Below are 25,120 nucleotides of genomic sequence, written 5' to 3' on the forward strand. Positions count from 1 at the left end.
AAGGCACCCCCGCAAGGCTTAGAAAAGAGCAGAATGAAAATTGATAACTTGCACCATGCATCACAAAAATCACTCATGCCATAACTGGGATCCTCTCTTAATGTTAGCATGTAGCAACACATTTAAGTCATCATATGCATGCCGCACTATGTAGTACCTCTCAATCTCATCGAATGGTGCATGTACTTGATCTTCAAATTCTTGTTTGACTTGTCAAGAGCATCTCTTGGTGGCTCAAGGAGGAGAACTTCAAGACGTTTAAAGCAGCTCCCTTGGTCAATCTTAAAAACTGGCAAAGCTTCCTCTTTCGTGAAGAATCCACCAAATACATATTTGGTCAGACCAATTTTCCTCAATGCTACAAAAATATAGCCATACCTCCTAGAGATTGAAATACCGTGTTTAGTTAAGATTAAATATCGCCCAACAAAAAAAGTAGAAGATAGGGTTTAGCTGCAAAATCTCTTTATTCACCACAATATCAACGAATGGTGTAAATAAGCTAAAGCTCAGTATATGTAAAAAATTCAGCTAGTTTGAAGAAAACAGAAAATATAGGATCTCCAATAACCTGATTTAATATGTAACCTTCTGCAAGCACATTCCAATCCTGATTTACTGCAATAAAGAAACTAACTCAGCCCCCACCTCTAATTTTAGGCAATATAGGATCATCTAATTGTATCATCACAATGACAACCAAGTCCACTTCCATTTTATTTTACATGGCCAATTTTTGGTTTAAATTGATTGGCATATCACTATATAAATACATATTCAACATAGCAAGTGAACACGTCTACAAATCCCATATACTGAACAAAAGTTGTCCTTAAACAAATTAAGAATTGAAAGAAGAAGCACTATTAACATTATATATCAAGATAATGAGTGATTAATATTTAGTAAAAGATGGCATACATAAAGAGCTAGAGCATGGTACCTTTCTCTTTTAGTGATAGTCCAAGAGAGCAATTATTCCAATCGATTACCATAGGCTGTCAAATCCCCTAACATAGAAACCGAAAGAGAAAATGAAAGACAGCGGTTCCTTCACTTTGTTGCAACGTCCTTCCTCTGCTGCTCCTCTCTCCCAAAAACTCTTTCACCTTTAAGTTGATCATAATACTCACATATCTCTAACAATAATAGACCTTGAAAACATAATCAATTGTAGCTTAATCTCAACCTTCTTCTTCTGTCACAGGCGACCTAGAGCTCTGTCAGCATCCCCACTGAAAATAGAAATCAGAACATAAAATCACAACCTAGTAGTTGCAATTAGAGGTGCATTAATTCAACAGAACATCTAGGTCCATTATAGTCAGAGAGGGATCAAAATATGTCCACACGCATTTTCAAACATAAATACAAAACACAAACTAACAACCAAAACCCAACCAACTTCCTAGTTAATTTAAATTAGATATCTTCACTTCATAAAAAATAAACCAGATCCTCCAGCAAAAATCCTAAAACTCCATTCATGATGTTGTAAGTTAGCGAAAACAGAAATAACATATAGTGAAAACACTATTCTACCTATATTCTTTGGCTTCATTATGATATCCCAAGTTAAATTCAAAACTTAAAAAAAAATAGATTAACATGAACATATTTGTATTCCAAGGAGCTGGAGAAATCATAACAAACCAAATGCACAACATGTCTCACATATGTATTTCAAGTACCATAAACCTAAAACCAAACTGATGGAATGTATGAAATTCAGAATCATAAAACTTCTTCTCATTGCAATCCCCTAAGCACATCCACATTATCACTGCCATATCATTTCAGTGTTTCACTCTTCTAAACATGAAGATATGAATAAACTTATGATCAATAAAATAAAGACACTAAAAGCAAGAAGCATCAAATACTTAAAAGTGAAAAGGCTTAATGGAGTAACAAACAATGTGCTAATATTTACCTTAATATGGAATCCTGTTTGCCAAAGATAACATCTGCGGAGCACAGCCCAAGCCACTAATCTTGTTCCTCCATAATTTAAGGAATAGAGTAATTGTTCATCATCAAGTAACCATGGCACTTATGGAATTAAGAATCATAAAACTTCTTTTCAATGCTATCCCCTAAGCACAACAAAAGTATCACTCCCATATCATTTCAGTTATTCACCCTTCAAAACATTAAGATTAAAAAAATGAAAGAAAACCAAAACACAGGTTCTTGCTGAAATTCTTTACTACTCTTGCTATTTTATTTTGTTAAGCCAGAGAAACAAATTGGAATTGATGTATCATTCATCTTTAGAAAACCATCACCAAAATAAAATTTCAGTTCCCCTTCTCCTAAGCATTTCATCAGACACAAAAAATAAAGGGGAAATTAATTAAATTACCTCTTTGCCATCGTCGTTGAGGAGTGGATTGTGGGAAAGTGAGAGGTAGAGGTCCTTCTTCGACTGGAAAGAGGAGCCAGCGACGACAGAGAAGGAGATGATGCGGTTGAGCCTCCTCCGGCGGTAATCGTCTTCCTTGTCGATGATCCTCTGCGACTTGCGGAAACCCAACTCGGCGTCGGTTTCAGGGGCGGAGGGCATGTCCTTGAGGAGGCTTTTGGGGGCGGGGTTGAAGACTTGAAGTGTGGTATGCGTCTCTGTCGCTTGCGCCATAGAGATCGATGACGAAAGTGAGGGATGCGAGTTCCTGCTCCATCTTCTTCCTGCGTCTTCGCAATCTCAGGGTCCATGACTATCTTCGAGGATGGGTCTAAGAGGGGTGGGTTTTCGAAAACTCTAGGGTGCAAATGTTAGGTTTTTTAGGGTTTTCATAGCAAAAGAGGAAGAATAGAAAAATATGTAGAAATTGAAACCTGAACGACCTTACATGATTAATACTCTCAAAATAAATCAAAAATAAAATAAAAGAGTCAAAGATAAAATCAAGAAATAAATCACCTAAATCATAATCAAATCTAAAATAAAAAAATATACTAATTAAAGATAGATAAAAACTAACAAAATCTAGCAAATCACAATAAAAACTCATAAAATCATGAATTAAATAAAAATCCGAAAATTCAATAAAAAACCATAAAAATTAATTAATACTCTAAAAATAAATCTAAAATAAAATAAAATACCCACACATAAAATCAAGAAATAAACAACTTAAATCCCAATATAATTTAAAATTTAAAAATATGCTAATTAAAAATAGATAAAAACTACCAAAATCTAGCAAATCATAATAAAAATTAATAAAATCCTAAATTAAATAAAAATTCGAAAATTCAATAAAAATTAATTAATACACTAAAAATAAATATAAAATAAAATAAAAGACTCACAACAATCTTGTTTAAAAACTACCAAAATCTAACAAATAACAATACAAACAAAACAAAACTTTATAAAATATTTATTTTATATATGCTTTTTTTTTGCGGATTTATTCTTTTTTTTTTTTAAAAAAATGTACATATATGTTTTTTTTAATATTTTTAATATCAAATGAGAATTAATCTGAAAAAATGTACATATATGCTTTCTTTTTAATATTTTTAATATCAAATGAGAATTAATCTGTGAGTGACACATCATCAAATTGGCCTGAGAATTAATCTGGGAGTGACACCTCATCAAATTGGCCTGATGGAAGTTCTTCTTTTCTAATATACTAGTGTTTTTTTACCCGTGCAACGAAATATGTGTATTGTATTTGATATATCAATCAATACCTTGATTATTAAAAATATATTAAACAACATGTGAAATAGAAGAGTTTGAAATGTTAAGCAAAGAGGATAAAAAGACTTGTCTTCTAAGCCTGATTGAGATCAACAGGACCTCGTTTCACATTCTTCATGAACATGAAGACAATAGCACAAATCCTAGATATAAGGAATTATCAACATATTAATCCTAAAAAAATGAATGTGATAGTAGCACAAATCAGAATTGTGAAAGGTAAATCATAAAGTATGACATCATTGTGTTTATACCAAGTCATCCAAGGTTGAGCCAATATTGCAAGGTACCTACATAATTTGTGATATATATCATACTTTGAAAACACGAACGCAAATTGTGGACAGTCTTCTGCCTTTAGATTCCTAGGTTGCACAAACCTTTGAATTTCACCCCAAGCTGAATTGCAAGTAACTGTAATGAAGATGTCGGGGTACCCAAATTTCTTGCAGATAGCCATCGCATCATGACAATTATTAAACATATAGCGACGTCCCCCAATAAAAGATGGGGGAAAAATAACTCGCTTTTCAACAGAAGAGAGATATGTCTCTCCTTTGTCAATGACTACTGCGATACCATTTAAATAATCAGCTCTAATCAACTCCTGATTATGCTGAATGTAAGAGAGGAGAAATCATAACAAACCCAATGCACAGTAGGTTTCACATATGTATTTCAAGTACCATAAACCAAAAGTACAGATGAGAACTGAGAGGATTTATAAAGGGAGTAAGGAGGAAAAAATGAAAGAGATAGAAAGAAGATTCACAGCAACTAACATGTTTGGTTTCTTCAAAATGAGAAGGTTAAAAATATGGAAGAAACCTAAACTATTCAAGTACAGGGCATCACCTGAAGGAACTTTATGTGATGATATTTAAGATCCTTATGATTTGAACCCAAACTGAAAAACAACCTTATATTCTTGGCATGTGGGGTGAGTGAGTAAAATGACAAAATCATGCTGATAAGTTCATGGAATTGTGTCTTATGTTTTTGTTCTGCAAAACTGGTCCCTTTTCCTAAATTAAGTATAACAAACATGGTATGGTTAGATTCTGTCCATGTAGCCATAAAACAACTCTGATAACTGCTCTTGGAGACGCTAAATGATATCACTAAAAAACATAAACTAAATTTGACATACTCTCAAATATTGCCAATCGTCTGGCTCCCCACTACTAGCTCTTCTTGAAATCATGTTATGTTTGGTGCAACATATATAACATCAATGCCAATATTTATGTCTTGATGTCTATCCCATATTCTGGCCTTTTGCACTTGCAGCTGACACAACCTCTATAGATTTTTCTTCCTTAAACAGTTTAATTAGCTTTATCCTCCTTCTAATTGAAGTGAGTTGTCTCTATAGTAACCTGCTTCACCTCGTTTCTTATGAGGTCCATAAAGCCAATAAGCTAAAAGGATTTTCTCTAATCAGTACATCTCAAAGAGAAGCTTCTCCTGCTCCAGGCCATAACTTTCAAGATCATCCTCCTTCTGTTCCAGCAGCTTATCCATAGTTCTAAAAGAGTTTTCTCCTTCTGAAAACGTAGCTGCAACAGCATTTTTTGCATTTCAAGCAAAAACATACAAACAACAAAAGAGAAGAACTTATAAAAAGACACACTATTTAACGGGAATGAGAAGATAAAGGTGAACCTCCAATGACGACAATGTTTAATGTGAACCTTCTTCTCCTTTAGTGAGGTATCTAATTTATAAATCAGTGGAGGGGAAGAATTTGTTACCTCTCTTTTAAAAGATTTTTTCTTCTAATCGAACGGTTCAGCTTCAAAACACCGATTAGTTGTGGCTTCTTCTACCACCTCTTCCCTCGTAAGTACTGAATGATAACAGGCTTTGAAACCTTCATCTGTAATCTCTACCTGAATCAAACAAACTAAAGGTCATAAATAAATAAGAGTAAACAAAGTAACGAAAAGAATCACTTTAAGGTTATCTGCCAACAACCTATTCCAAACTAGGAATCACTTCTTACTGCACCTTCCCCATTGTGTTACCACTAACTGCTCCAGTTAAAGAATTGTAGCATCCAAATCTAATTACCCTGATCAGTTAGCAATCAAACAGAAACATGTCCAATTTTTTGCCAGAAACTCCCCTTTCAACATTTTCCTCATATGTTTGGTCCATTATTTGAAATGCAATCTGTAATATGCCTATGCAAGAGGAAGGTCTATTCAAGTCTGAATAAAAAAGAGTTACATTAATAGTGATTCAAGATAAAAAAAAAGAGCCAGATAATATATGAAAGATGAGCTGTGAAAATCATTAGGTGTGTTTGGCAGAAAAAGAAGGTGAATGTGAGAAAGAAAAGAAAAGGTTTCATGGTTTTGGGGTGCTGGGGGTTTGGGATGAGAAGAGGAGGGTATTGAGAGAAGTAAATTTAAGGTAAAGAAGGTTTTGATGAGGAAGACAATCACTTTTTTTGGAGTGCAGGGTGCAAAGAGAGTTTCATGATGATAATTTGCTTCAGTGGGTTTTGTTGGTGGTAGACATGAGAGAGAGAGAGAGAGAGAGAGAGAGAGAGAGAGAGACTAACAACTACCTCTTTCACTTCATCTTCTATATACCTCCATTTGTGTACCCTCATCCCTCTACGATCCCTTTATTTGAAGCTCCTAACATCACCTCACTTTCTCTATCTAGTTTCCTTTCTCTTACCTCAGTTTAGTGTATTCTACTTTTGTCTGATATCCCCATTCATACTTACAATTTCTTTGAATTCTTTTCTCCTTTTCTTTTGCTACCACTTTTCATCATTCCCTTGTTTCCTTTATCTTTGGCTAACAAATTGATACACATACATGTGTAAGAATAGTGACAATGTTTCTCACAGGATCCAAGAAAGAATCTTAATTTCCCACCATATTCCTCAAACCAACTATTTAAAACAAACCATTTTCTATTCCTTTAATTTTCTTTAGTTTCTCTTCATTATATATGTATTGAGGCTTTACTTTGTGCTTTATTTTTCCTTTAGGGTAGTATTATAGGGTTTTGGCTCTGTCTTTCATTCCTTGGTTTGGCTCCAGCATAGAGATTCAGGTGGGAACCTTGTCCATACCAAGTATGGACCACAAATATTCTACATTTGTTAATACCAGTATGTCTGCATAATCCCAATCAATGTCCATATATGCATATCTAAATAAATAATCCACCCTATACTTTGTAATGCAAAGATTTGGGACCAAATTTATGAGATCATTAAAACCTTATTTGGACGTATTTGGATGCAAGAAGAACAAACTGACCTAACTTTTTCAGTTTAAACAGATGAAAATGTCAGACCAGACAAACAATGACAACTTGTCATTGGCAAGCAACAAAAGGATCATATAGCCCAATCTCTTTCTGTCCTTATAATTGGTTTTAATAAACTTGTGCACGCAACGCATTTCCCATAGGTAAATACATCAAACTGGTTCCAATTAAATAAAATCACATACTCTTTTCCAAAATTTAGCTTTCTTAAGCAATCATAATTCATCCCCCAGACTGCAATCTAGGGATGGGTACATAGAAAACTCAAACTGTGACATTCACTCTCAAAATGAAACTGAATCAAAAGCCACAACATTTATTAAACTGGGCTGGTTACCTAGCTAGGTATTACATGGTAAGTCCAAAAAGCTTTTATAAGTGCACATGAGTGGGAAAACACATTTAAATGAAATTGTAGCATTTTGATGGAGACCAATAATTACTTACATCCAAACCACCCAAGTCGTGTTCAAATTCTGATTGGTCCATTTTCCCGTGAACCTCAAATAGTCTCTCTCTTCTCATCCGTACCAACTCAGTGTCAGTTAGATTTTTCTCCAACCCTGCATCAGTATACCACATTGTTAACTTATAGAACTCTAAATTATTTATTTCATCCTACCTTTCTTATTAAACTGATGAAACTATATAAAACTCGGAACAAACTCTGAAAACTAATTTAAAACTGAAATAAACATTTGTAACATGAGATATTGCAGCAAAAGAAGGAACATTTACCTGTACCACATTTATTTGGAAGCACCTATTGGGAGCACTTAGGAAACTTTCAGCAGAGTGTATTTATACAATTGGACTGGGCGAGACCCCAGGGTCCCAATGCCAAGGACACGATCCGTGGAGCATCGACTATCACATGGAGAGAGGTTGGAGCGAGCACACGATCCGCCGCAACAGCACGATGAGCAAGCAAGGTCTTTGGCTTCCTTCCCGAGGGACAAAAGAGGTGCGCAACTTCAACCTCAAGAACCGAGTGATGGAGCGGGTTGGCGATGGCTGATTCGCGACGTCATTAGTCGCCTAGAACGACATGATGCGGAAACGAGCGTAACAGACACAGCGCCGGAGCTTGATGCCTCATACAGAAAACACTACCGAGATTCCATACAACTACTAGAGTCTCCTTTCTCTCAAGGACGGGTAGAAGCAGAATGATGTGCCTATCACTGAATCTCAGGACACAATACTGGAAAGTGTCGAGCTCTACAGCGCGCGGTGGTAAAGCTGATTGTGGCAGGGAAATCAGCCACGACGCGAGGCGATGTGTTTTCGACGGCCAAAGAAGTTGGCACGATTGGTGGAGGTTTCGGCGGAGGAGGGACCACTAGTGCAGCGCGGAAGTGATATGTTAGAGCGGTGAATGCAGTTACAGAGATTCCTTTTGGTTTTCAACATCCAGATATCACGTTTTTGTCTGCTGATTTCTTCAGAATAAAGCCGCATTTAGATGACCCGAGTGCTCCTATTAATCAGCTCACCGTGCAACGAGTGCTTCTAGACCAAGGAAGTTCGGCGGACATCATTTACGACGGAGCGTTTGCTCGGCTTGGTGTGAGCGAGGGAAACCTCGCTCCCTATGAAGGAACTCTGGTGGGATTCGCGAGCGAGCAAGTGTGGGTGAAGGGCGCCCTCGACCTTGACACCACGTTTGGCGAGGAAGAGAACGCTAGGACGCTCAGAGTCAAATATCTAATCTTTGAGGCAGAGGGGTCATACAACATGATCATCGGGCGAAACACCTTAAACCGTCTGTGCGCCGTGATCTCAACAGCCCACCTAGCGGTGAAGTATCCGCTGTCGAATGGGCATATTGGGGGAATTGTTGTGGATCAAAGGGTCGCAAGGGAATGCTACTGTAATGCTGTGGATCGGTATGGGAAGAAAAACGCTTCAGTCGGGCACCGTTGCAGCGAAGTTGAGACGCCGAAGGAAAGTTTAGACCCGAGGGGCGAGGGACGTGTTAACAGGCCCACACCGATAGAAGAAACCAAAGAGCTGAAGTTCGACGAGAAGATACTCAAGATAGGAACCAAGTTAAGTGAGGACCAAGAACAAAGGCTATCAAAGTTGTTAGATATTTTCGCCTGGAGTCACAAAGACATGCCAGGTATAGACCCAAACTTCATTTGCCACAAGCTGGCATTGAATCCAGGAGCTAAGCCTATAACCCAAACTCGCCGGAGAATGGGAAACGAAAAAGAGAAGGCCATCCAGAAAGAGGTAAACAAGTTGCTAGCGGCGGACTTCATACGAGAAATCAAGTACCCTACCTGGTTGGCAAATGTGGTGATGGTCAAGAAGGCGAACGAGAAGTGGCGAATGTGCGTAGATTATACAGACTTGAACAAGGCATGCCCAAAAGATTCTTATCCCTTGCCGAGCATAGATAAGCTGGTAGACGGAGCTTCAGGAAATGAACTTCTGAGTTTAATGGATGCTTATTCAGGATATCACCAAATTAAGATGCATCCGTTGGACGAAGACAAAACAACTTTTATGACTGCAAGGGTAAACTACTGTTACCAGACTATGCCTTTCGGGTTAAAGAATGTGGGGGCGACGTATCAGTGGTTGATCGATAGGGTGTTTGAAGGCCAAGTGAGAAGGAACATGGAGGTGTACGTTGTCGACATGATCGTTAAATCGGTTTTGGGATCAAACCATCATGAGGATTTGATGGAGGCCTTCGATAGGATTCGCAAGCATAACATGAGGCTTAATCCAGAAAAGTGTTCTTTCGGCATACATGGTGGGAAGTTTTTAGGCATCATGATTACATCGAGAGGAATCGAAATCAATCCAAATAAATGTAAGGCGATCCAGGAGATGAAAAGCCCGAGCAATGTGAAAGAGGTGCAGAGACTAACCGGGCGGACCGCGGCCTTATCCCGTTTCCTCCCTCACTCGGGCGACAAGTCAGCCCCGTTCTTCAAATGCCTCAACAAGAACATGGCATTTGAGTGGAATTCAGAGTGCGAGGAGGCCTTCACCCACCTCAAGGAGATGTTGTCCACCCCACCAGTCCTATCAAAACCTGTCCAAGGTCTTCCTTTGCATTTATACTTCTCTGTTGGTGATCACGCAATAAGCTCGGTGATCCTTCAGGAGGTGGATGGAGAGCAAAAGATAGTCTATTTCGTAAGCCATACACATCAGGGGGCGCAGGTCAGGTATCAAAAGATAGAAAAAGCGGCGCTCGCCGTCCTCATCACCGCCAGACGCCTACGACCGTATTTTCAAAGCTTTCTGATAAAAATAAGAACTGACCTTCCTTTGAGACAGGTATTGCAGAAGCCAGACTTGTCAGGAAGGCTTGTCGCGTGGTCAGTAGAGTTGTCAGAATATGGATTGCAGTATGACAAAAGGGGGAAGGTCGACGCACAGACCTTAGCGGATTTTGTGGTGGAATTGACGCCGGAAAAAGGGGAAAAGGTGAGCACGCAATGGATATTGTTTGTCGATGGGTCGTCGAACAACAACAGAAGCGGGGCTGGGGTCACGCTGCAGGGGCCCGGGGAGTTGGTGTTGGAACAGTCCCTCAGATTCCAGTTCAAAACCAGCAATAACCAAGCAGAATACAGGGCTCTTATTGCGGTCTTGAAGCTGGAAATTGAGGTGCAAATCGACAATCTGCTGGTAAGGACGGATTCGCTGCTAGTGGCAAGCCAAGTCAACGGGGAGTTTCAGGTAAAGGAACCGGCCTTGATAAAGTATGTGGAGCGCGTGCGGCTGCTCATGGGACGTTTGCAACAGGTGGTAGTTGAATTCGTGCCGAGGGCGCAAAACCAAAGGGCAGACGCCCTAGCAAAGCTAGCAAGCACAAGGAAGCCTGGCAACAATCAGATTATGATTCAAGAGACGCTCGCCGGTCCCAGCATAAAGGGGGATTTGGTGGCTTCGGTTGATCGCCAGGAAACTTGGATGAACCCCATCATCGATATTCTGGCGGGGGAACCAAGTGACGTGGTAAAATACTCAAAGGCGCAAAGGAGAGAGGCGGGGCACTACACGCTACTCGACGGGATACTCTTTCGACGAGGATTTAGTTCGCCCCTCCTACGATGTCTTCCACCTGAGAAGTACGAGGCTGTTATGACGGAGGTTCATGAGGGAGTTTGTGCAAGCCACATTGGAGGAAGGTTGCTGGTGAGCAAGGTCCTCAGAGCGGGTTTCTATTGGCCTACGACAAGGAAGGATTGTGCAGAGTTTGTGAGGAAATGCGAGAAGTGCCAAGTATTTGCAAACCTACCTAGAGCTCCGCCGGAGCAATTAGTCACAATCAGTTCCCCATGGCCTTTCGCCATGTGGGGAGTCGACCTGGTCGGGCCCTTCCCCACCGCTAGGTCGCAAATGAAGTTCATCCTTGTGGCAGTGGACTACTTCACCAAATGGGTGGAAGCTGAGCCTCTGGCAAGCATTACGGCAACCAAAATCATAAGTTTTTACTGGAAGAGAATCGTCTGCCGGTTCGGAGTACCGAGGGCGATTGTCTCGGATAGTGGGACGCAGTTCGCAAGTAATCAAACCAAGGAGTTCTGCGAAGAGATGGGCATTCAGAGGAGATTTTCTTCGGAGGAACATCCGCAGACAAACGGGCAGGCAGAATCGGCGAACAAAGTCATCTGCGAGGTTTGAAACGCCGACTCTCGGAGGCCAAGGGAGCTTGGTTAGACGAACTTCCAATTGTAATTTGGTCGTATAACACAACTCGGCACTCAACTACAGGGGAAACTCCGTTCAGAATGACTTATGAAGCGGACGCCATGCTCCCTGTAGAGATAGACAACAGTTCGTGGCGGACGGCACCGAGGTTCGAGGGAGAAAATTCTTCAAACATGGCAGTAGAACTAGACTTGTTGTCGGAGACACACAATGAGGCCCGCCTCAGGGATGCCGCGATGAAGCAGCGAGCTGCGGCCAAGTATGACACAAAGGTAAAACCAAGGGAGATGCAGGTAGGGGATTTGGTGCTTAAAAAGCGAACAGGAGTCACCGGAAATAAACTGAGCCCAATCTGGGAAGGGCCCTACAGGATCTTAAAAGCTTTGGGAAGAGGAGCATATCACCTGGAAAGCTTGGATGGGAAACGGGTGCCACGATCCTGGAACGCAGCGAAACTGAAGTACTATTACAGTTGATAAGGCAAAAGGGAGCTGGATCTGATGCAGAGATGGGCAGGGCGCCTCACGTAGGCTGCGGAGTTAAAAGCGAAATGAAGAAACATACTTTTGTACTTATCCCAGGAAGTTATTAGCCAAAAGCGCCCAAAAATGGTAAAAATAAAGACACGTTCTTGTTCTCCATCTCGGGAGTTTGTTGGCTATCACGCCTGATTGAAAATACAAAAATTGTATCCAGCAATTTCAATCACACTGAATTGCGGCGAGAGCTCGGTGGGAAAAATTCCCTGAAGGTGGCAATCCCAACACGACCTTGATGTCTGGGGATCGCTCCGGAAAAGCCGACGCAGCTCGTCGTCACTCGTCGGCGATGTGTGCGGATAAGCTTCTTATCCCAGTAATCTCCCTGAAATATGGGCGAGCATTTTTCAACTAGGCTCGAAAGTCTCGGGTAAACCCATATGGCCATTGGGCACTGAGCAATTGTAAGTCCCCGCCTAATAGGGCTGGCGGGGCCACACCTGATCTTACGGGAAATATGTGTGTGAATGAAAGCCTCGGTTCAAAAACCGAGCGACGAGTCCTAGCTAAACCCAACACACCATCAATGTCGTCAGACGTAATTCAGAAATAAAGAAACGATGGAGGATGCGAGAGAGGAAATCGAAAAGCGCTAAAATGTGCGAGAGAAATAATATAGTGAAAACTAAAATAGTTGGCTTAAACTAAAAACATGACGAGTAAAGCAAAAGAGTACTAACATTACTATAATCCAATATTAAAATAAGAAGTAAACATTGTTTTATCTGTCTCTTTATTTTTGCTCCACAACGTCTCCAAGGTCAACATTAGTGACTCCCGGTGGATCTTCGACACCCTCCAGCCCTGCGGGTGTAATCTTCTTAAAAATTCCAAGGGATCAAGGTTGATGTTGGGATGGAGATGTTTAACTTGAGCCTTGGCGATCAGGAAGCCACAGATACGCTCATTGGTCACCGCGTGAGCAGCTTCGCCCCTTTTCTTCTCCTCTAGGGCGAGGGCCTGGGCGTCTTTTTCGGCCAAGAGTTTGCGTTTCGACTCCAAATCAGAGCGTGCATAGGCAAGAGCTTTCCCCCTGTCCGCCAAACCTTGGCGCAACTTGGTGATTTCCTCATTCTTGGTCAAAAGGTCTCCCTTCTGAGAAGTAAGGGTAGCCTCCTGGGTACCAAGAGTTTTGCGAAGCTCTTCAATTTGGCTTTTAAGTTGTACCTCTTTCTTCTGCATCTTCGCCGTCTTCTCCGCTTCCGAGGCCAACTGTTTGGACAACTTGGAGCAAGTTTCATTGATTTGAAGGTTGGTCGAGCGCAGTTTCTCCACCTCCTGCCGGAGTCCAGCAATCCCGGTAAGGGGACAGGCTTCCCAAGCCACTTGGGCGAACAAGCAGCCGGCTCGAAGGAGGTTGGACACAACTTCTTGGGCAACGTGTTGCGGGTTCTGGTTGGGCGTTTCCCTCAGTTTCTCGAGGAAGGGATGAGAAAGCAGGAAGGAGAAGGGATCAGAGCTTGATTCGCCAGAGGGGTTCTGTGGACGATTCAGAGGGGGGTCTTTTTCCCCGCCAACAACCTTGGGAGAAGCAGGAGTTGGCAAGTCAGAGGTGGAAGTTGAGAGACGAACGACAGTCGGCGAAGACTGGGCCGTCGGTGACATAGAAGGATCACCCGCACCAACCGGGGCGGGAGAGCCAGAGGCAGTGCCCTCCCCGCCAGGGACAGTTGAAGAAACGAAAGGAGGTTTTAGCTCGTCCAATTTTTCCTTCTTGGAAACACCATCGTTCGACGGCGAGCTTTGTTTCTTCTCCCCGGTATGAGCGGAGGGAGGAGTTTTAACGCCCCCGGAAAGGAAAGCCTTCAGCAGTTCGTCGGAAGAGAAATTCATTTTTCTGAAAAGAAAAAGAGAAAGCAGTCGTTAGAGATAAAGGACATATAAAAAGAGGGGTACGACAAAGGAGTAAGAAAAAGGACCTAGTCGGGGAAGCAATTTGGATCCTGGGGGGACATCAAGCAGTTCAATACAACTAAAAAGTGGAAGCTGAGATAAGACCTCAACGGCGAAGCTTTCTCTGGAGGAAAAATATATTTTTGGGAAGCCGGATAAGGATCTTGGGGACAGCGTCCAGTAAAGAGGGAAAAGGGCTTTCCCGTCCTTCTGTGTAAATGATGAGGGGTAAGCGGGGTGGACGATGACCCTGAAATACCGGCGAGCCAAATAAGATTCCAGGCCCACTTGATAAGGGGCAAATCGTTCTCGTCCTGGCCGGGGCACCAGAGTGACCCAGCCGCGAGAACCTCGAGTTTGAGAATCTACTTCAAAGAAGAAGGAAAAAGGGGTAGCAGAAGGCGCTACGTCAACGCTATGGCGAAGAATCTCAAAACACCGCAGATAGGCCCAGGAGCGGGGATGGAGTTGACAAGGAGAAACATTCATATCGCACAACATTTGAGTAAGAAAGGAGGAGAAAGGAAGTTGTAACACCCCGATTTCGGTGGCGTAACTTTAGTAACCAAAAAGAAAACTTTAAGCGGAAAAACGTGAATATTTTTTTTTCGTCGATAACATAGACAAGAGTGAAATCAATAAAACCCAAATGTGAAAAGACAACAGATCTAATATACAATATATATAACAGCCCCCGCTGTAAGTAGCAACCTCGTCACGAGTAACCTCCAGTGACGGAAAGAAGAAAAGTGTAACGCCCGTAGGCAATAAGTACAGACCAAAGAAAAAGGTAAGTGTCCTCAACACCATCCCTCAAAACTGAGAATAAGCTGGCCCATCGGCCTGAAACAAGACCCCCTAAGTCCAACCAACTCTCTGTGATTCCCGTAAAGAAACCACACAAAAAGCTATAGGCGGGAAACTACCCTGTCCCCAAAAAAACAAATGACGCAATGACTGTCAGAGCTAAGACTCTACTCCTACACTAATCCTATCTCGAGGAGCTCACACTAACACTCAGTCCTACGTGCTAGCATGATCGTCGTCCGAATCTGAATCCAGAACGACCAAGTCTACATACACTACCCGTCCTCCCCTCGCAACCGCAATGCGCTCCGGTGCTGGACTAACGGGCTTTGGGCCCGAACCATGATCATCAGTAATCGCAACGGTGGGTGTGTAACACCCTGTTTTTAATTAAAATAAGGTTGGTATTTTAATTTAATTAAGATTCTATTGTATGGTGGTTTAATAGGTGATATAATAATACTTTAATGAAATAAAATATTTTTTTTGTGATGTTGGGTGTGTTTTATGAAATGGAAGAGAGCTAGGGGGTGAAAGTTACGATTAAAAATAGAGACAAGGACTAGGAGAGATTTTAGGATTTTTAGTTTAGCCCTTGAGGAATTAGGTTTAGATGGTTTAATAAGGATGGGGAAGCAGCTAAAGAAAAAAAAATAAGAAAGAAGAGGACGCGTGAAATAAGGAGAAAAAAAAAAAGAAGAAGGCTGTGCGTGAAGTAGCAGGAAGAGAGGGAGAGCGGATCGGCTTCGGAGAATTCGATCGGGAACGGGGAGCTGCACTCAATCCAAAGGTAAGGGTGGGATTTTGAGTTTATAATGGAATTATGGTGAATGATATTAGGGATTTGGGAGAAGTAGAATTGTTTCTGTTAATGATGTTCTGGAAATCTGATTTGAAATCCATTGATTTTGGGATTTTCTTTTGTGTGATTGAACGGGGTGAGGGCAGAACCATAGTATGCTAGGAGTTTTGGGTTGAGGTTCCCTTTTGATTTTCTTTATGATCACGCACATAAGGACTGTTAGGTAGCATGCTTGTTAGGTTTTGTGTCTTGTTTGATGAGAAACAACTTTAATCACTTATTTTGGAACATAAAACGGACTGGTCATTTTCCTGGTATGAACCGTGACTTTCGAAGCCTTTTAGAGCCTGTTTAGAGTGCTCGAATAATGTTGCGTTGAACTGAGAAAGTGTAGGCCTTTGAAAGAGCTTTCTGGAATGATATGGTACATAATTTTTGGTTGAGAGACGAGGTCTGTAAGTTCAGTTTAGTAAACCATGTTTTTCTGCGCTCTGTATCTGCTATCTCTGCCAGTGAACTTCAACGTGATTTTTCACCTTGTTAATGTGCCCAGAAAATTCTTTGATGAACTAGAAAGAGGTAGAGTTTTCTGTTAGCTTTTCAAATTGAGGTCATTTGTAATTTTTGAACAAGTAACGAATCCTGTAGGTTATCTCTACTGAAATATGTTTCTGCTGTGAGCGTAATTCCTGAACTGCTATATGATTTATGCACGGATTTGATGATGCTGTGCTGCTGTCCGAAATTTCCTGGGCTGGACAGTACACTTCGAGACCTGTTTTCGCCCAGTTAGAGTGCTCAAATGAAGATGTGATCAACTAAGAAATTGTAGGACTTTAAGTTAGCTTTCTAGGCATATAAAATACATGATTTTTGGTTCAGTAACGAATTCAGGAGACCGCTTTTAGTGGCTGGTGTTCCTGCTGTTTTTCCAGATTACGGAAATTCTGATTGTTTTGGAAATATAATTAGATTTAGATTACATGTTGTATGAAAGTTAATGTCTTTATGTGCCATGTATTAGCTATGAGGATGATGCATGTGGCTGAACACCTTTAGCATGAAATCCATAATTTATTTACCATATGTGATAGCTTCTTCCATGATTGCATGCTTAAGTGAGTTGTTTCATTGATTTGGTGCCAAAATTGCCTAAGATGTCAGGGTAATTGTATAGTTGATAAAAATGCATGTGTGCTGAATTGTGTTGTTTTAAGCGATGTTAGTGATGTAGTGATATAGGCGCAATGCCTCATGTTGAAGTGATGATTATGAGATGTATACGTCATTTTGAGTCGCATAGCATCTGCATACTCTGTGATGGCCTGTATTGGCGATTTGTGATGAAGGCTTATGCCTTGTGCCTCCAATAATTGGCAATTAGTGATGAGGGCTGAAGCCCTGTTGGTACCACATACATATGCATAGTCATTGTTGTGTTCGAATTGTATCCGAGTCGATGACGTTATTTGTGACTGTTTTAGTAACTGAGCTATATGAATATAAAAAGAAGTGGTGTGACATTAATCTAGCATATTTATTGCCATTCTTATATTTATGATACTCGATATCTCACCCCTTCTGTTTGAATGTTACCCTTGTTGGTAACGTGCAGGTAATTAGGAGGAGTAGTCTATAGCCTTTATTTCGAGTTGGAGTCCTTGCTCTGATACGTAGCACTCGGGGGGGAAATGGACGCTTGTTTTCCTTCTGTTATAATTTGAATTAAGTTGTTATTTGAGAAGTTGTTTCTGTTTTAAGTTGTGGGCAAGATACTATGTTTTCTTTAAGTTTTAAAGACATTGGATTCGCTGCATAACTATTTGTCAAAGTGAACTAGTTCAAAGACTAATTAACTGTCACAAGAGCATTTAAGTTTATTTATGAGTTCATCTCAAAGTTTATGTGCTATGTATCTGTTACAAGAGCATTATGTTAATGTTTTAAGTGATTATGTAATGCCTCATGAGTGTTAAAATTTTTATCACTCTGATATTTGCAATACATATGCCGTTTAGAATTGGGGTGTTACATTAGTGGTATCAGAGCAATGGTTGGTCAGTGACCAAGTTTTTAGTATAATATATATTCTAATACTTACTGATACTCGATATGTGTAAGTAGCATTATCGAGCTGTTGTTTGATAAGAGTTGTTGGTTGTTTGGAGATTCAGGAAAATGGTTGCCGGAAGGAATGATGAAGCTATCGCTGAGGCATTGGCAATGATGGCTAGCGCCATTTGGCAAGGTCAGCAAGCGAACCTTGGGAACCATAATCAGGATGAATTTTGTGCTTTGGGAAAGTTTCAGAGGAACAATCCGCCAACCTTTGAAGGAGCATACGACCCTGACAAAGCACAGGCATGGCTGAAAGCAATTGAGAAGATCTTTCGAGTCATGAATTGTACTGACACGCAGAAGGTGCAGTTTGGCACCCATATGCTTGAGAAAGAAGCTGAAGATTGGTGGGACAACACTGTTCAGAGGTTTGAAGGTGATGGGATGATGATTACTTGGGATCTTTTCAAGGGTGCATTTCTGGAGAAGTACTATCCAGAAGATGTGTGTGGAAAGAAGGAAATTGAGTTTCTTGAACTGAAGCAGGGTAATGGAACCGTGGCGGAGTATGCTACAAAGTTTGAGGAATTGATTAAGTTTTGTCCCCACTACAATACTGCCGAAGCTGAGAGATCTAAGTGTAACAAGTTTGTGAATGGTTTGAGACCTGAGATCAAGAAGGTTGTGGGATATCAACAGATTATCCGATTTTCTGACCTGGTTAACAGGAGTAGGATATATGATGAGGATAGTAGGGAAAGTGCTGCTCACTAGAAGTCTTTGAAAGAGAAGAAAGAAAAGGGGCAATTCAAAGGGAAACCGTATGGGAATCCTGCTGATAAGGGTAAACAAGAAGCTGGTCATGACAAGAAGCCGAGTGGGGGAGGAGCTCCTAATCCGGTTAGGTGCTACAAGTGTGGTGTTGAAGGACATCGTTCTCCTGAATGTCCCAATTCAGAAGCAACATGATTTAAGTGTGGCAAGCTGGGCCACAAATCCTTTGAGTGCCTAGAAGGTAAAACTGTGGCATGCTACAGATGTGGAGAGCAAGGTCACATCAGTACTAATTGTGACAAACCCAAGAAGGATCCAGCAAGGGGGAAGGTGTTTGCTTTATCTGGTGCTGAGACTACTGCTGAGGATAGACTAATTCGAAGTACGTGCTTTATTAAATGTACATCTTTGATTGCCATTATTATTATGGGTGTGATGCATTCTTTATTTCATTGGAGCTTGAGAGTCAGATGAGGGAGTCCTACCCCGAATTGTTCGTTTAAGGAAATTTTCGAGGGCGAAAATTCTTAAGTGGGGGAGAGTTGTAACACCCTGTTTTTAATTAAAATAAGGTTGGTATTTTAATTTAATTAAGATTCTATTGTATGGTGGTTTAATAGGTGATATAATAATACTTTAATGAAATAAAATATTTTTTTTGTGATGTTGGGTGTGTTTTATGAAATGGAAGAGAGCTAGGGGGTGAAAGTTACGATTAAAAATAGAGACAAGGACTAGGAGAGATTTTAGGATTTTTTGTTTAGCCCTTGAGGAATTAGGTTTAGATGGTTTAATAAGGATGGGGAAGCAGCTAAAGAAAAAAAAAATAAGAAAGAAGAGGACGCGTGAAATAAGGAGAAAAAAAAAAGAAGAAGGCTGTGCGTGAAGTAGTAGGAAGAGAGGGAGAGCGGATCGGCTTCGGAGAATTCGATCGGGAACGGGGAGCTGCACTCAATCCAAAGGTAAGGGTGGGATTTTGAGTTTATAATGGAATTATGGTGAATGATATTAGGGATTTGGGAGATGTAGAATTGTTTCTGTTAATGATGTTCTGGAAATCTGATTTGAAATCCATTGATTTTGGGATTTTCTTTTGTGTGATTGAACGGGGTGAGGGCAGAACCATAGTATGCTAGGAGTTTTGGGTTGAGGTTCCCTTTTGATTTTCTTTATGATCATGCACATAAGGACTGTTAGGTAGCATGCTTGTTAGGTTTTGTGTCTTGTTTGATGAGAAACAACTTTAATCACTTATTTTGGAACATAAAACGGACTGGTCATTTTCCTGGTATGAACCGTGACTTTCGAAGCCTTTTAGAGCCTGTTTAGAGTGCTCGAATAATGTTGCGTTGAACTGAGAAAGTGTAGGCCTTTGAAAGAGCTTTCTGGAATGATATGGTACATAATTTTTGGTTGAGAGACGAGGTCTGTAAGTTCAGTTTAGTAAACCATGTTTTTCTGCGCTCTGTATCTGCTATCTCTGCCAGTGAACTTCAACGTGATTTTTCACCTTGTTAATGTGCCCAGAAAATTCTTTGATGAACTAGAAAGAGGTAGAGTTTTCTGTTAGCTTTTCAAATTGAGGTCATTTGTAATTTTTGAACAAGTAACGAATCCTGTAGGTTATCTCTACTGAAATATGTTTCTGCTGTGAGCGTAATTCCTGAACTGCTATATGATTTATGCACGGATTTGATGATGCTGTGCTGCTGTCCAAAATTTCCTGGGCTGGACAGTACACTTCGAGACCTGTTTTCGCCCAGTTAGAGTGCTCAAATGAAGATGTGATCAACTAAGAAATTGTAGGACTTTAAGTTAGCTTTCTAGGCATATAAAATACATGATTTTTGGTTCAGTAACGAATTCAGGAGACCGCTTTTAGTGGCTGGTGTTCCTGCTGTTTTTCCAGATTACGGAAATTCTGATTGTTTTGGAAATATAATTAGATTTAGCTTACATGTTGTATGAAAGTTAATGTCTTTATGTGCCATGTATTAGCTATGAGGATGATGCATGTGGCTGAACACCTTTAGCATGAAATCCATAATTTATTTACCATATGTGATAGCTTCTTCCATGATTGCATGCTTAAGTGAGTTGTTTCATTGATTTGGTGCCAAAATTGCCTAAGATGTCAGGGTAATTGTATAGTTGATAAAAATGCATGTGTGCTGAATTGTGTTGTTTTAAGCGATGTTAGTGATGTAGTGATATAGGCGCAATGCCTCATGTTGAAGTGATGATTATGAGATGTATACGTCCTTTTGAGTCGCATAGCATCTGCATACTCTGTGATGGCCTGTATTGGCGATTTGTGATGAAGGCTTATGCCTTGTGCCTCCAATAATTGGCAATTAGTGATGAGGGCTGAAGCCCTGTTGGTACCACATACATATGCATAGTCATTGTTGTGTTCGAATTGTATCCGAGTCGATGACGTTATTTGTGACTGTTTTAGTAACTGAGCTATATGAATATAAAAAGAAGTGGTGTGACATTAATCTAGCATATTTATTGCCATTCTTATATTTATGATACTCGATATCTCACCCCTTCTGTTTGAATGTTACCTTTGTTGGTAACGTGCAGGTAATTAGGAGGAGTAGTCTATAGCCTTTATTTCGAGTTGGAGTCCTTGCTCTGATACGTAGCACTCGGGGGGGAAATGGACGCTTGTTTTCCTTCTGTTATAATTTGAATTAAGTTGTTATTTGAGAAGTTGTTTTTGTTTTAAGTTGTGGGCAAGATACTATGTTTTCTTTAAGTTTTAAAGACATTGGATTCGCTGCATAACTATTTGTCAAAGTGAACTAGTTCAAAGACTAATTAACTGTCACAAGAGCATTTAAGTTTATTTATGAGTTCATCTCAAAGTTTATGTGCTATGTATCTGTTACAAGAGCATTATGTTAATGTTTTAAGTGATTATGTAATGCCTCATGAGTGTTAAAATTTTTATCACTCTGATATTTGCAATACATATGCCGTTTAGAATTGGGGTGTTACACCTGTGACACCCGGGGCTGACGAGGGCGGGGAGTGATCGCCGGTGCAATGAGGCACGGACAAGGAGCGGCTCCTGGCAGGCTTCTAGGCGGAGGGTCACAGGAATGAGCCGATCTCGCACCCGAACAAGAGGTATTCCGAGACTGTGTAGGGATGGACTATACAGTTGAGGAAGGCATATATGATTTGATTGTACTACCCATAACAACAAGTTGCAACTTCTTTTCGGGAGCCCAACTCATAAGAACTCCATGGTTAAGTGTGCTAGCCTTGGAGCAATATTATGATGGGTGACCTCCTGGGAAGTTTTCCCAGGAAGCGCACGAGTGAGGACAAAGCGCGCTGAAAAGACTCGTGTTGTTACCGTGAGGCCAGTCGTCAGATCGGGATGTTACAAAGTGGTATCAGAGCCAACCTCTCCCAGTACGGTGTGGTTCGAGGACGAACCAAGCGGAAGCTGGTGGGCCTGTGACACCCGGGGCTGACGAGGGCGGGGAGTGATCGCCGGTGCAATGAGGCACGGACAAGGAGCGGCTCCTGGCAGGCTTCTAGGCGGAGGGTCACAGGAATGAGCCGATCTCGCACCCGAACAAGAGGTATTCCGAGACTGTGTAGGGATGGACTATACAGTTGAGGAAGGCATATATGATTTGATTGTACTACCCATAACAACAAGTTGCAACTTCTTTTCGGGAGCCCAACTCATAAGAACTCCATGGTTAAGTGTGCTAGCCTTGGAGCAATATTATGATGGGTGACCTCCTGGGAAGTTTTCCCAGGAAGCGCACGAGTGAGGACAAAGCGCGCTGAAAAGACTCGTGTTGTTACCGTGAGGCCAGTCGTCAGATCGGGATGTTACAGGGTGTGTTGGACTCTGATGAATGCACTCCCACAGGCTCCTCCTCGGAGGGGTCCTCATCATCCGAAGACGACGGTGGTGGTGGTGCTCCTCCTAATCTTGGTCCGCAGTGCACACCAGGTGGCAAGTTGAAACTGACAGTGCATCTCCGCAGCACTCCTGACGTCAAGTGTCCTACCCTATCTACATGGTCCTCCATAATCCGCCCCGAGTACGTCGCTCGATGGCTAGCGGGGTCAACCACCCACGAACCGGGGTCATCCTGGTCTATCATCTCGTATCTAATCCCCTCCGAATGGTGGACCATTGTGAACCAGTCCGCTATGGACATCTGACAAAGGCGTTGTCCGCCAAAACACACACAGAAGACGCGAGGGTCAACTCCAAAGAATTATGTAATTATTAAATCCAATAGGTACAGATAAGAGAATAGCCACTTAGGCTTATAGCTAGAGATAACATCCTAGGGTTGCATATTCCACAAAGAACATAAACGACAATAATAACACTTAACATGTTCCAAGTAGGATTAACAAGTAGCAATCACACTCAGCAACTAAGTCAGTATGCATGTTGCATGAAATGATATGACGGTTAACCCAGTTAACCAAATGCATTCCGGAACGGATGGACATCAACGGATCAGCCCTAGCACCAGCCACGGTGGGACCATTTCGGCCCGCGTGCCTCTTACTCCAACAACAACGGTAGTCAGATCAGCCGTAACCCGTAGGTCTGCCATTTCGGTCTGCTACAAGAGTCGTCTACAAACGCTCTTACACGGAAATCCGGGTCTTATGACCATTTTGGAATCCGACGAGGTCCAGAGTACGTCCTGTGTTAATACCTCATTAATGTTGCATGAATGCAGGATGATTAGTCAAACAACGTCTCCGACCTCACTCGACACGTCGCCACGTGTTCTAGCTAAATTAATGTCTCTAAAAGCTTACCCTAAGGTAACAGTCGATTCTGCGACAAAAGACACATCTTCACAACAACACATAACTCATGATGTTCTCCAAATCATCCGACTCATCTCAATCCGATGGTCAAAACTGCTCAACGAGCAAGAGTATCAACATACTCGGAAACTATCAATTTCCCGGACTTATCCCCCGGATAGCCCAACAACACAACTGCTCCCACAGCACAAGAGTATCAACATACTCAATACTTCTCAACTTTCTCAACACTTGGATCCGACGACACTTCTCGTTTTCCAAAACTAAGATTTGCATCCTAAGCTTCCTTTCGAGTTTAATATCATTATTTGAAGATTTAGAGGTTGTTTAATGTCTTATGAGTTTTCTTTACAAAATAATATCCTTTTAGTCTTATCGCAGATCTTATAAGTTCTCGGGATCTCCTAATCCTCAAATGACACCAGAGAATGTCTCGATCCATGAAACACCATAACAAGGCCCGAATCTCATTCGTCCTATCAAACTTTCTCAAAACTCTCAAAATAAAATCGGCATGACCTGCCCGCTATTCTCACTACTCAGAATCACAGATTTCATTGCAGAAGCATAATTAATTCAGCACAATCAACCAACATGTCATATATCAACATATTATACAATAACCACGTAGCACTTAGCATATAAAGCATGCATCACACATCCTAGATTACCCACTTAGCACTTAGCATGTAATTCACTCTCAAAAACATTCAGTAGATGAATCATCTACATTGTCAGCCGAAGCCTCAGAAAACATTTTTCCAATCAAACACAAACAAGTGCATAAACAGTAAATCAATGTCGAAAGCATCGACCCTAAGCATTAACTAGAGATTCAGTGAGTAGCCCTCACCTGTAGATTCTCCAGGGTGATCTTCTAACACTTCTTCACAGTCAAAACCTTGTTCCTCAGGGAAATCCTCAAAAGCACCTTTAAAGTAAAACCACAGAATTCTATCAAAATCTATCGGAAACTAAGCTATCAATGCTCACTAAGGTTACACGAAGTAGTACATACTCCGAGGTATGATAATCTAGCGCGAAAGGACAAGTTTTCGAAAAAGGAATTTTCCTCCCTCCCCCCTAGAGTGCTCGGCCACTTTTGGTAATTGTGGGGTTCGATTTTTCTTCGATCAAACTTGGTTCCTATGCTATCATTAGCCGTAACTAAGGGTATTCTAAACTCGGAAATATTATCGGATCAAAAACTGTCGCAGGGGTATTTTGGTCAATATTTTTAGCTCAGAAATTCAAAACTGAAATTTCGAAAAGCAAATTGGATGGGGACGTCACCAACGACGTTTATGACAACTAATCCTACTAGCACTAAGCTAAGGCGATAGTTTTCAGCCCAAAGGACGAAGCTTTGCCCCAAAATGGATATTTTCACCAGAATTGAAACTCGACGGTAGTTTTTCGAGAATCGGCGGAGTATTATTAGCTAAACATACTCAGAAGAATGTAGGGAAGATGTTTAGAATCAAAAATGAAGTATTCAGGATAGTTTTGCAAAAACCTCAAAACTATGAGCACAGAAAGACATAGAGAAAAGCTATGGAAAAAGCGATCAGAGGTAAGGATTAGCGACAATACCTCGGTACCTTGAAGTAGCAACTGTTGGATCAACGATCAAGCAAGAATTGAACAAAAACTCTTCTTCCTCTTCTCTTGGTGAAGCTCGCGGATTTGGAGAGAAAATGGTGAAGTTTTTGCCATTTTTTCTCCTTT

General features: G+C 41.1%; 2 protein-coding genes and 4 long non-coding RNA genes across 7 annotated transcripts; 4 read left to right on the forward strand and 2 right to left on the reverse strand.

The window, feature by feature from the left end:
• Positions 1 to 543: 543 nt before the first annotated feature.
• LOC130748843 (uncharacterized) lies at positions 544 to 2,900 on the reverse strand. Its single transcript, XR_009022787.1, has 3 exons — positions 2,366 to 2,900; positions 1,934 to 2,096; positions 544 to 1,235 (listed from the first exon to the last, which is right to left on the reverse strand). It is a non-coding gene; the product is annotated as an uncharacterized LOC130748843 (long non-coding RNA).
• Positions 2,901 to 3,580: 680 nt separating this feature from the next.
• On the reverse strand, positions 3,581 to 6,601 carry LOC130748522 (uncharacterized). 2 transcript variants are annotated; one of them, XR_009022720.1, is made up of 4 exons: positions 6,291 to 6,601; positions 5,693 to 5,928; positions 5,470 to 5,607; positions 3,581 to 5,274 (listed from the first exon to the last, which is right to left on the reverse strand). It is a non-coding gene; the product is annotated as an uncharacterized LOC130748522 (long non-coding RNA). The 2 variants fall into 2 exon arrangements; XR_009022719.1 differs by having other exon boundaries at positions 5,693 to 6,601.
• A 1,245-nt stretch (positions 6,602 to 7,846) lies between these two features.
• Positions 7,847 to 12,165, forward strand: LOC130744188 (uncharacterized). Its single transcript, XM_057596378.1, has 3 exons — positions 7,847 to 8,012; positions 8,427 to 11,309; positions 11,753 to 12,165. Exons 1-3 carry the CDS (start codon positions 7,847 to 7,849, stop codon positions 12,163 to 12,165), a joined length of 3,462 nt encoding a protein of 1,153 aa, XP_057452361.1.
• A 3,198-nt stretch (positions 12,166 to 15,363) lies between these two features.
• LOC130742845 (uncharacterized) lies at positions 15,364 to 17,610 on the forward strand. The gene is made up of 2 exons (XR_009021282.1): positions 15,364 to 15,718; positions 17,346 to 17,610. It is a non-coding gene; the product is annotated as an uncharacterized LOC130742845 (long non-coding RNA).
• Positions 17,611 to 17,908: 298 nt separating this feature from the next.
• Positions 17,909 to 18,562, forward strand: LOC130744189 (uncharacterized). Its single transcript, XM_057596380.1, has one exon. It carries the CDS (start codon positions 17,909 to 17,911, stop codon positions 18,560 to 18,562), a length of 654 nt encoding a protein of 217 aa, XP_057452363.1.
• Positions 18,563 to 19,568: 1,006 nt separating this feature from the next.
• On the forward strand, positions 19,569 to 21,416 carry LOC130742846 (uncharacterized). Its single transcript, XR_009021283.1, has 2 exons — positions 19,569 to 20,115; positions 21,152 to 21,416. It is a non-coding gene; the product is annotated as an uncharacterized LOC130742846 (long non-coding RNA).
• Positions 21,417 to 25,120: the final 3,704 nt, after the last annotated feature.

The sequence above is a fragment of the Lotus japonicus genome, chromosome 3 (genome assembly GCF_012489685.1).
Source record: "Lotus japonicus ecotype B-129 chromosome 3, LjGifu_v1.2".
Lineage (NCBI taxonomy): Eukaryota > Viridiplantae > Streptophyta > Magnoliopsida > Fabales > Fabaceae > Lotus > Lotus japonicus.

What these genes read in the sequence shown, in the direction of transcription:
- LOC130744188 (XM_057596378.1), top strand. Translation starts at nt 7,847, where the DNA reads ATGCCAAGGACACGATCCGTGGAGCATCGACTATCACATGGAGAGAGG. An exon ending in AGAACCGAGTGATGGAGCGG is followed by an intron (nt 8,013 to 8,426) that starts GTTGGCGATGGC and finishes TTCAACATCCAG; the next exon opens with ATATCACGTTTTTGTCTGCT. An exon ending in GGAGCAATTAGTCACAATCA is followed by an intron (nt 11,310 to 11,752) that starts GTTCCCCATGGC and finishes ACTCAACTACAG; the next exon opens with GGGAAACTCCGTTCAGAATG.
- LOC130744189 (XM_057596380.1), top strand. Translation starts at nt 17,909, where the DNA reads ATGGTTGCCGGAAGGAATGATGAAGCTATCGCTGAGGCATTGGCAATG.